This window comes from Molothrus aeneus, chromosome 3 (assembly GCF_037042795.1).
Source record: "Molothrus aeneus isolate 106 chromosome 3, BPBGC_Maene_1.0, whole genome shotgun sequence".
Classification (NCBI taxonomy): Eukaryota; Metazoa; Chordata; class Aves; order Passeriformes; family Icteridae; genus Molothrus; species Molothrus aeneus.
Genome location: NC_089648.1, coordinates 13352212 through 13364279, shown reverse-complemented (window position 1 = coordinate 13364279; position 12068 = coordinate 13352212). Strand labels below are relative to the sequence as shown.

General features: G+C 40.4%; 1 protein-coding gene across 1 annotated transcript in view; it reads left to right on the top strand.

The window, feature by feature from the left end:
• ALK (ALK receptor tyrosine kinase) overlaps positions 1-12068 on the top strand; it is a 307024-nt gene that overhangs the window by 194270 nt on the left and 100686 nt on the right. Inside the window, exon 5 of the mRNA XM_066546309.1 lies at positions 7783-7910. Within this exon, the coding sequence (XP_066402406.1) occupies positions 7783-7910 (128 nt within the window). The remainder of the gene's footprint in view (positions 1-7782; positions 7911-12068) is intronic.

The window sequence follows — 12068 nt, the reverse complement described above, 5'->3', positions numbered from 1 at the left end:
GGCTTAATTGCAAACTTCCATTGTTGGCCAGGAATAAGTAGAACATTAAAAAATACCCTTCACAGGCAACTTGTGTTTCACTGAAGCCTAAAGCAGTTTCTTCCATATTGCAATATCTTCCCAGCTGTACAATTCTCAGTGGGGCAGCTGTACAAAGGAGCCCAGCACTGCAATTCCAGAGAGAGGGTAGATTTAACCTCCTTTCCAGCACTCATGAGGGGGTATAATTGCATTTTGGAGTCAAAATCTTGTTGGACTCCTGTTGTAGGCAAGGTAATTACTCAATGCCTGGCTTTATTGGTCAAACCAAGCACAGTTACAGCACACTTTCTCGGGGGGAGGTGGCAGTGGTTTCAGTTTCATCTTAAAAGCACTGAAAGAGTAACAGGAAAGAAAATCATTGCAATTTTCTAAAAATTTTTTTTAATGGCAAAACTTTTGTGAAAGCATCTTCTAAAGGCATTTTGAGGAAAGGGTGGGGAAGCTTTCTTGAGCCACTCACAGGAATGCTAAAGGTCTGATCCAATGACACTAATAAAGGTCTCAGCTGTATTTAACCTACCAGTTACAATTTTGTCTTGCTTATGCAAAAGGCCAAAGAAAAGGGTAGAAAGACAGTCGGCATTAAATCAATAGAGGAAAAGAGATACTATTTTTCTTTCCCTTAGAAAGTAAAGTTTTCCCATTTTTCTTGCTCTTATAAAGTAAAATTATCAATGAGCAGAGGAATTAACATTGCAAACTTTGTGTTGTGCATCAAGAATTTCCTCCTTTAATGTTAAATAATCGCTTGCATTATTGTACAATATTTTTATCTGTTCCCATTTTCCAAGACTATATTATCATGCTTTAAATTCTGGACCTGATGTCATTTAAGTAATTTTAGGGTCAGTAAACTGAAATTACTTTAAAGTTGATAATTAAAAATAATTACAAGGCAATGTATTATATTGTTTGAATTAATGAAAAAAGAGTTTACCCAGACTCCTGTAGATGATTTTATTTCTAATCCTGTCTCTATAAATTTTATTGGCATCCTCTTGAAAACATTTTTTCATTTTCTGTTGACTTGAGCCTGAAAAGGTCTTATCTGCTTCTTCCTTTCTGCAGTGCCCATTAATTGTTGAAGCAAAGGAAAGTCTGAAGCAATATGGAGGCAAGATTAAAACATATTATAAACTTCTGGATAATTATGCAGGGGCATGCAGGATGAAAATGTTATGTTCTTTCCCCTATTTATCCATTAAAGAGAAAAAGTTCTCATTTGGACTCCTAGCACTAATTTTGATTCCACCCTTAACAAGGTTTCATTCTCAAAAATCAGCTTCTAATATTTTCACTGCTGCAGGCAGATTTTGATGGGAAATACTCTGGCACAGCTGCTATTATTTATATTTAATTTTTTAATTCCCAAAAGTTTGCAGAACCTTTTACCAAAGAGAGAAAATCTAAGCCCTTGCCAAGATAACTGCATTTTTCTTTCAGCCACACCATGATGAGTGCTGGTAGCAGCAGGAATATTTTACATGAGAACCTCAACCTGAAGAAATAAAATCACACTGTCACTCAATTTAGCTACGAGGAGTCTGTTCAATTCCACAATTTTTATTCTGGAAAGTGCAGGTGAGAGTGCAGAATTCAGCTTGAATTCACAGAACATTTGCCTCAAGGAGAGGAGATAGTTGGAAGTTCTTGTGTTCCCTCAACCTGCCATTAATTGTTGCTGGGAGCACATGAGCTGATTCATGACACCCTTGTAGGGCCCATGCAGCTCTTTATTCCCCACAATACAGTTCAGTTAGCCCTGATTTACTGTGATTTAAACACTGGTTCTTTGGGGCTTCTTGCTAATAATTTCCATAGTTTTGTTGTAAGCTGAAGACTTGTTTTCAAATTTTCTGTGAAAGTGAGACAGTGGTGGGTCTGTCAAAGCTAGGACAGTATTCTGGGTGAAACTTAACTTCTGCTGTTGGGCCAGTGCAAACTGCACTCCCCTGAAGACGGTGGTGGTGGCACAGGTGGCAGCACAGGTGTCAGACTGGCTGACAGCACAGAAATTAATTCTACCTTCCAGAATTAGCTGGAAGTCTGGGGAATGATCACAAAGATGATTGCTGTACATGGGAGTAAACTGGAGTCCCAAAGCTTGCTGCAATCAAGCATTTTGAAACCCCTCTTTAACAGGATGAAAAAGTATGTGAGTGTTAATTGGATTCAAAATCATTTAGCCATGAAGGCAGACAAATGCAGGGTTCCGGCTTGAGACTTTACTTGAGAGTTCTAGCACTTTTTTTTTAATGCACTGCCTCTAAGAGATCATCCTGACTTGAACTTGCAATTAATCAGTGCTGGCATTACCCAGAGGAGCATGCAAAATGGCATCCAAAGCATTAGTGTATCGATTAGAATTAATCAGGAAAGTGTTCCTTCTGAAGCTACACGCTGCATGAACAACCAGAGCGTCTTAACTACCTCTCAAGTTTCCATGACAACTGGATTGTGGCTTCTGAAACCTAGAGCCTGGCCAACTGAGTCATGGATGGGGCACTTAAGAATAGGCTCCAGAGAAGTACTTTGGCTTGTTTGGGACCCAGTACCTCACTCTTGCAGAGCTGAGAGAGGCCAAAGGTTGTGTCCAGCTCACCTTCACATTAAGGACTGAGTATGAAGAAGCCATTTGAAAATGTAGCCCTTGCTCCCCTTTGTAAACCTGAGCTCAGGTTCTCTCAGTAGTGTTTTCTGTTTTGGAGAAAAGTCTTCTGATAGAAACTCTGGCTGTTGCCCAGGCTTTCTTTAAGCAACTAATTATTTCTAGGTGACATCCTCATCCAGGTCTGAACTTTTCTAAAGTCTGAAAATATTTGTATCTAGGATTTTGGGTTACTCTATCACTGAAGACCACAGTGCTATTAGTTTCTGTCTAAACTGATGTATATTGCAGATTCTAGATATCTGAGACAATTTCTTTCTTAATGCAGCTTCAGTGAAAGACCTGATGGATCTGACTTGTAACAATACACTGAGCAGTGCCTAAACAATGCAACATAGTGTGTTGCTTTGCAGTATAGAAGTTTAATTTAAAATGTTAAACTGCAGAATTTTTTACTGCTTGAGACAGTATCCAGAGTGATCATCATGGTTATTATGGCCACTGTTGTGGTAGAAATAGGCCATGATGTTGAAGGCTATGTGATGATAGCTCTGAGTAGCATAAGTGATGCCTTTGTCCTTGCAGTTGTCAGCTTACTGGGCTGAGTGATCACTCTGTAGAGTGCTTGGAGGTCATGCAGAGGATAACAGGAGTAATCTGTTACCTGCTGTTGTTTGCTTTTGGGTCCTGTGTTTCACAAATGCAGAATGGTTGAGGTTGGAAGGAACCCCTGAGACTGAGTAGTCCAACTTCCCTTCTTGATGGAGGGTGAGCTAAAGCAGGTTACCCAAAGCTATATCCATTCCCACTTGAAATATCTGGAAATAGAGACTCCATAAGATTTCTGGGCAACTTGTTCCAGTGTTCAGTCACTCTTAAAGCAAGTAAGCTTTCTCTTGTTTTTTCATGGAATTTCTGGTCTTTCAGTCCAAGAAAATGCCTTGTGCTTGCCTGTTGTCCTTTCATTGGATACCCTTGTCCAAATCTGCCTCCTTTTCATTCACCCATAATGGATCAACACTGATAAGATACTTACTTCCGGAGCCTCCTCTTCTCCAGGCTAAGCAATCCCAGCCTCCTATTATATGTCAGATTCTCCAGTACCTAAATCATCCCTGTGGCTGTTTGCTGGACTCACTTCTGTACCTTGTCTCTGTCTTGTGCAGGAAAGGGCTGCCCTGGACCTGGTCCTCCAGAAGTGTCTCTCCAGAGCTTAGTAGTGAGGAAGGATCACCCCTTTCATCTGTGTTTCCCAGTGCAGCCTGGGAAAATATTGGCCTTTCTTGTCACTGGGGGCATGTTTCTATCTTAGGCTCAGCATTTTGTATACCAGGACCCACAGGTTGTCTTCTGCAAAGCCCCTTTCTGGCCTGGTGCCTGAGGTTGTTCCTCTGCAGAGGCAGCGCTTTGCATTTCTTTTTCTTGAACTTCATGAGGTTCCTGTTGACCCAAATTTCCAGCCTCTCCCAGTGGCAGCCCAACTGTCCCGTGCATCAGTTGCTTCTCCCAGTCTTGCTTGTTGGTAGTGCAGCCTGTCCCATGGTCCAGGCCATCAGTGAAGACAGAAAACACTCTAAAACCAGAGGTGTACTCCCAATGACTGGCTTCCAGCTGCACTTGGCACATTGGTGATAACCCTCCAAGGCAGTCCACCTCACTGCCCACTCACAGTCTGAGCTTCCATCAGTCAGTGTTGATGGGATGGGAGAGAGTACTGGAAACTTATCAAAGTCAAGGTAAGCAACATCCACTGCCCTCCTCCTCGAGCAAGAAGGTGCTGTCACCTTCTTGTGCTATTTCTGTGCTATCATCTCAGCAAAGAAACCTGTCAGGCTGGTGAAGTATGACTCCAGTATGAGGCTCCTTACATGGTGTTTCCCCATCTATCCCAAAAGACAACTGAAGTAGCTTTCTGTTACTTTGCTAAAATGCTTTCTAAAATTAGATTCATAACATGTAGACCACTGATAGAAATTTAATAAAGCTATGCTAATTAACATCTAATATGTATTGGTTATGCTGAAGTAGATCTTGCTGATGCTGCTGCCAGGCAGCCTATATATAGTACAGGATGTGCAAATGAGTGTGGGTCTGTGTAATACAGTGTGTTATACAGAAGGTCTGGAGATCAGAGTCCCAAATCTGCCACAGAATGATTGCAGAACTGATTCCTATCCGAATTTGCCCACAGGTGCCTCTGCTGACCCTGGAGCTATTTTTAATGTCCCTGATAAATCCACCATCTTTGTCTCCAAAATAAGAGGCTGATACTTGGAATTTCTTTTCACATGAATCTCTGAATCTCAGGCACCCTATTGTAGGAATTTGTACCACAAAGTATGAATATATTTAGTAATGAATCTAGGCTTGAGTGAGTCTGCCTTTTCCAGTCTTGTGTGGTGGTGATATAAAACACCTGCTTGGCAACAGCTCTGGGAGTTAATAAAGTTTCTGTGGTAAACTATGAGAGGCCTGAGAATCTCAAACTAAAGTTATTGCACCAGTAACTCAAAAAAGCAATTCCTAAAACTCCTGGCACATTTATCCAGAGGGTTAGCAGTAGCACAGAAATGGAAATCATTGTTGAGAGCCACTGCACACTTGGAATTAAAATCCATCAGTCTTCTGAAGCTGAGGAAAACAATTTTCATGACATACAGATGCTTTTGTATTTCATAATCAAATTTAATCCAGGGTTAGTTTTGGCTCTATTTGTAGGGAAATTTGTATCCTCTAATCCTTATAATATACCTAAGTTGAGATGACATCAGAAGAAATAACTCACACAGAAGCTAGGCATTTAAAATACTCTCAATGCTTTATTCTATTTAATTTCAGCAAAAGCAGATTTATCTCTGGGGGGAGTGGGACAGAAAAAGAGTGAGGACTCAACGTCCTCCTCTCAAGTGGGAGCCTAGAGCACAGAAGGTGGAAGATGAGATGTGAAAATAAAAATAACTGTAAACAAAAAATGAAATTTAGCAGTCTATTTTCACTCTTCTCAATGGAAAAAGAGGGAGGAGGACACCTAGTAAATCATGAAAAAGCTGTGTTTGTTTTTCTGAGTTGCACATTGAACTGCAATAGTTGCCAGCAGGGTCCTTCTGCAACCTTTGCTTGGGACTTTAATTCTTTAGGTCCTTCACATACCTGTCAGCAGCTTCCTTGCCTGCTGGGAATTTTGTTGAGTTCAGTGGAGCATAATGACACCACTGTGTCCCTGAGGAGACAAACAACATGTCTGCCTCTGGAACCAAGAAAAGTCTCCTAGCTTCTGTCACAGTGTAGGGTCTGCAATTTAGGATTGATCCATGCTCACAGCAGGCACCAAGTGATGGTCAGTTGGTGCAAATGTCATATGCACATGTTGTTATATTTCCTTTCAGAAGGGTTTCTTAACTTCATAACATCCAGATTTTGGCATGCTTCTGGAGAAGGAGATTCTTGTAATCCATGCCAGATAAACTGTGTAGCCTCTTTTGCTCAGAAGATCTGTTCCAGAGGGTTCCCTCCCTTCCCCCGCAAAAAAGTGTTCTTTTTCCCAGCTCATGGACAAACACAAACACATACGCACACATACACAGGGAGGTGGTGGGGGTACTTGACAAGGAAATCTTTTTGTAAGAGGAATAAAAAATGTGGGCTTTTGTCAAAGGGCAATGAAAAATTTCTGACAACTAGAAATAATTACACTCTTCCCCTAAAATGCTTAATACTGGTGTTTGAAAACAACTTAAGGAAACGCAATACATTTTTGGTCTCATCTTTCAAAAGTTGCAGCTGGAGCTGCATTTCCTAACAGGCTTTGTGAGGCCCTGTTGGTTTGTTAGGCTCCAGCTGACCACTTAGAGTATGCTACAAAGGGACTTTTCCCTTGGTGCTGAATTCTTCCTGTAACAGAAGAGAAATGTGAAAAAATTGCATTAGTAGTGGCTGAGTGACTTTACAGAATCTGTTGTCTCTGATCATGTTTATGGTTAGTGAGCAGGCCCTGATAACCTGGAGTGGAACAGGGGATGGGATCCATATCACTGCTGAGGTAACAGTGCCTCTTGGGAACTGTTCAAAAATGGTGTCAAGTGGTTTCATTGGCAGCCTGTGCCCCAGGATGAAAAGAGAGATGGGCCAGACCATGTTATTGTACAAGTATTTAATTCGTTAACTTTTTTCCTTGCAGAATTCCAGAATATTGGCAAAAAGACAGATTGTATTTTAACTGTCTACCTTTAGACATGTCTTGTGGGATACAGAATTGGAATCAGGGGTCTAGGAGTAGTTTTTGTGCTCTCTGGCTGGAAGTTATTTCAGATAAAGCAGCAGACCCAGCTGATCGGAGGGGAGGAGGTAGACAGCCAGGCAGTGATGTCTTCCAGCATCTCAGGGAATAAATAAAGCTCATACAGGCTTTTTGTTCTCATTTACTCTTGGCAACAAGCAGATTTAAGTTGTAGCAGTCTTGGAGTGTGGATGTTAATCTCCAGGGCTGCTAATTCATTTCCTTGATTTACTTGCTGGGAATTTTTGTCATTTGGGAAGGAGGTAAGCAGGAAAAGAGGGACAGGAAGTGGAGGAGGAGAAATGACATATTTTAGATGTGGTGCTTCGTGCACAGGTAGACGTTCCAGTCAACTGCTTTAGAAGCAAAATGTGTTACCTCAACCAGTGATGCAGTGCTGGGAGTTCAGAGCTATTGCACAGCCCTGGAGACTGCCTTATTTCCTGAGTGACTAAGAGAGTTTTTGGTGAGGCTCAGGAATGATATTTAAAGAGGATGTGCACATGTGCTACAGATTTCACAGCTTTCTTTGCACAGAGAGTTAAGCTTCCTTTAAACAGCAGGCAGACATCTGGGGGCACAGAAGTGTGACAGAAGGGAGCTGCTGTTTCGTTGGGTTTCCACATCTTAGCTGGGTGGAAATCTTGGTGCTTAGAATCCTGCTTTTGCAAAATCCATGGGAGGGAAAGGCCCTGAGCATGGGGCACTGTGAGGGAAGTGAGGTCTGGGGTAGGAGGTGCAGTGTGACCAGCCATAACTGGAGCTGCTCCTTTGGGGGATTTGGTATTTGTAAAGCAGTAGCCTTTCTTACAGCTCTTCTCCTGTGTTCTTTCCTCTTGCTCTGTGATGAGACCAGATGGGTGTTGCTTCAAAGGAGAGTTGGACACCTGGAGAAACCATTTCGGATCTCACTGGAATATGTTCCTAATGGGAACAAGAGCGTGGCAGCCGTGGATTCCTTCGCCATGAAGAACTGCAGCTCAGGTAACAGAGTATTTTATTGTTTCTAGCTTATAGTGCTTTGATGCCTTTGTGGAGAGAAGCACAATTTCTGACTGCTGCAGATGCCACAGAAGGAAAGGTTCTTGTCAAATGAATAATTTAAATTTTAAAAAATAAAATAGGGTCCCTCTCAGGGAAGGATCTTTTCTAATGTTGCCTTAAAACTTTCCTTCAAGAAGTTGAAAACAAGTTTGTTGTTTTGGTTTGCTTTGCCTTTTTTTTTTTTTTTTTTTTTCCCATTTGGGAAGAATAGCTATGAAAATTTAATTTGGAGAGAAAAGAAGCAGTATTCATCCTGGCTTGCCAGATGCATATCCTGACAACTTCACTTTTCTGCAGTAGAAAGTAGAGCAGATGAGGGCTTCCTTGACAGACACCTTGCAAGCCATCCTTTTTTTATGTTCATGGTTACAAATTTCAGGGTTGTTTTTTAAACAACTGCGGAAAACTTGATTCTAATAAAGTATGCCTTTCTTTGGCAATGTTCCAAAGCAGTTATTGCTGAGCAGCCCTAATAGCTTCATGTAATGTGTGGAATTTTAATAATGGGCAACCTAAATGGGGGTTACTTTTTTAAATACAAGCTGTGTAATTAATCCAAGTATGTAAATTCAGTGCTCTGTGCCAGAAGCAGCTCCATATTAGTTCTACTAGTTTTATGGACTCTGTGAATCATTCTGAAATCTTTAGGTGGCGTGTCAGTGAAGAATATTACTACTTATAGCTCTTAACACATTACTTTTTGTCCATTTTATTTATTTGGAGTAGTGCTGAGTTGAGCTGCATGTCCTTCCTTTCAGCCTCTCTAGGACAGGGAAATGTGCTGCAGAACATACATTATTTTGGTCATTTACCTTGCTCTCCACAAAGGCCAGTTGTATTAAAGGATTTATTGCACTGTTTGTACATAAAGGTGCTCTCTAAGCTCCAACAAGGAGCAGCCTGACATTGTGCTGGAAGCAAAGGCATGTTCAGACAGAAGGTGCCTGTTGTGCTGCTGGTGTAAGGACACGAGTCATCCACAATGCTTTGGGAATTCAGTGCAACAGACTGTGGGCACAGGAGCTCCTCTTTTGGGAGCACTCAGGGATGAGTCCAAGGTGCTGGGCTGGGAGTTCTGACCAACAGCAAGCACTGCTGTGCAATGATGGATGTCAAGGGCTGAGGCCACTTAGATTCATTCTGAACAAAAGAAGGAACAAATGTCCCAATTTGCCTGCAGATTTGTAGCAAACACCTACTCCTCTGCCCTGCTTATAGGACACAGTGTAAGAACAATGCCACCAGAGAACAAAACCACTTGTTCTCTTATTTTCAGTTGGTTTAGGTCACTAAGCCTTTTGTGTACAGCTGAAGATGTGGCAGTGTACTTTTACAAGGAAAGAGGTGGTGATGAGCAGCTGAGGGTGACACCTTAAGCTTGGAGAAAATAGGGAAAGCAATAAAAAAAGATTAAATCTAATTTTTCTGCAGCTGTTAGAAGCCTTTGGGCAGCTTAGCTACTTGGATACCTTAATGCTGCTGAAGCACATAAAACATGGGTGAATTTGAGAAAGAAATATCTAAGAAATAGAAACATGCCTTCAGCCTGATTTTTCTAAGCCTTTTGAAGACCATAAACACCATTTAAAAATAAATTAAGGAGTACATAGAATCCTAGGAAGTTAGGGTACCATTTCCACAGGTGCAGATATAGAAAGAATCACAGAATGTGCTGAGTTGGAAGGGGCCCATGAGGATCATTGAGTCCAAATCCCAGCCCTGCACAGAACAAGAGTCACCCATGTGCCTGAGAGCATTCTCCAAACCCTTCTGGCGCTCTGTCAGACTTGGTGCTGTGACCACTGTCCTGGAGAGCCTGGAGAGTTCCAGGGCCCAAGCATCCTCTGGGTGAAAAACAACAAGGGCTTGCAGAATGCCAGATTTTGAGGTTGGAATTTGCTTTTGCACGTTGGTGATTCCATTTTTTTTATATCCTTAATTAATCCTTAATTTTCCTATGCAAAATCTTAGAAAAGATTTTGTATAGGAAAAAATATTTCATCTGAACTGAAAAATAACTGTTTATATGGGATCAAATGGGAAATAAAAAACTTAAGGAGATTCTGATGCTGCTAAAATTCTGAATTTTTAAAAAAATCAAAAAAGTCTAGTTAATTGTCACTTGAATATCTTAATATTTCCCAATTCCCATAATAGAAGGAAAGTTCTTACAGTCTCAACCTTAGGATTTGAATCTGATCAGAGAGCCCCTACAGTCAGTACAAAGACTGGTTGTACTTCTGTGGGTTTTGTCTCAGGACAGCTAACAGGTAGCATTGCCTGGACTGCTACAACCAATTGACTTTCAATTACTGACTTAAATGTGAAGCAAATTGTGTTTGTCAGTGTGTAAAACCTAAGTTATTGATTGCCTAATTCTCTTTCTTACAACTTACTATTTAAATAAGTGCAGTAGCAAAAGCAAAAAAAATACAAATTGCAGAGAAGTAATATATTAATTTAATAACATCAGTTAAGAAATTTGTAACTTATACAAGTAAAGTAATTGGTACAGTGGCATTTTATAGTGGATGGTAATTTCTAGTAATAAAAATAGAGTTCATTTCTTAAGTAATGTATTGACTTATTTATGATATTTAATGGGTTTCTTACTGATTTTTTTATTGCAGTTGTAAATTAATTAATTTGCTAACTTATTTCCAAAAGTCTTAATTAAAGTACTTATTAGTAGGCACAAGTAAATGACAAGACATTGTTTGACTTAGCAATGTTCGATTTACCAATTCTAAGTAAATTTTTACCTAAGGGGCGTGGAGACCAAATGCTTCTGAAATGTCTTAAAGCTTTAATGATGCTCCAGGGCTGTTAAAAGCAGTTATTTCAGACACTCAGCCTGTCCAAGAGGAAGCACTTAGCTTTCAAGTTTTCAAGCTCAGTAAGCAACATAAAAACCATTTATTTTGGAGAGGGGAGAAACCGTGTGCTGTTGATTAAGTTAATGCTTCTGTCCACTCAGCAATTGCCTTTTTTCAGTAGATACTGAAAGTACCCAGAAACACACATTACCTTTGGAGCTGGTAGGCAGTTAGTTCTGTAATGATCTGATGGCTGTAATATGTATGCAAATTTCTGAAAGTTGGAGTTAAGGTTGTACTAAAGGCAAAATCCGTGATCAAAAGCAGAGGACCTCTCAGGAAAGGAAAAATTTTGAAGATCAGGAGGTAATTTTACTGAAAGAAGAGAGAGCAAAGGAAGAGTGAAAATACAGACTTACAACATGTCGAGGAAATATGATCAACCGCTAGATAGAATTTTTCACGATACCACTTGATAAATATTCTAGCAACAGATTTATGCATCAGCTGCAGGAGATCAATAAGGGCTCTCTCCAGACAGGATTGCTTATGCATCTGAATCATTACTAAAATGATGTTTCTGTGCATTCGGACAAAACCCGGGTATGTATCATTTCAGTTTTCCCGCATGCTCTCTTTTTGCAGTTTGTCTTATAAATTAATTTGATGACAGGATGTTGTGGTTAGCTGAACTTAATGAAATACCAGTGAGCCCCTTTTCAAAACGAGTTCTTGATGCTTCCTATTGGAAAATTGGCTAGAAAAGTTAACCTCTTCCCAACAGAAGACTGAGATTATATCAGTTTATGAGAGAGAATCACAGAACGGGCCAGGTTGGAAGGAAACTCAAAAGAGAATCTGGCACAATTTTGTGTGAAAGGGAATCTGGGGGAGATTATCTAGACCCCTGACCCAGATGCATCTTGAGACCTCCAGTGATGAGGCCTCTCCCACATCCCTGGGGAGTTGCTCCAGGAACTGCATCTTCTCACTATAAAAATAATTAAACATACATTTCAAGCTGAAGCCCCACATGACACACAGCTCATTTAGATGTTAATTATTAATTGAAAAAAAAATTGTATGGCATTTAAGTAATTTTCATTTGGGTAGAATTGCAAGATATTTACAGAAGTTTTCTTAAACCACTAGGTTAATTGTGACAATATTTTATGTTTCATTATTTGCTTGGTTCTATTTATGGGATGGAGGAGTGAGGGTATGAACCTTCAGTAGAATCAATCATGTCATCTTATATGATTTGGAGATCCACCTCTGTCCA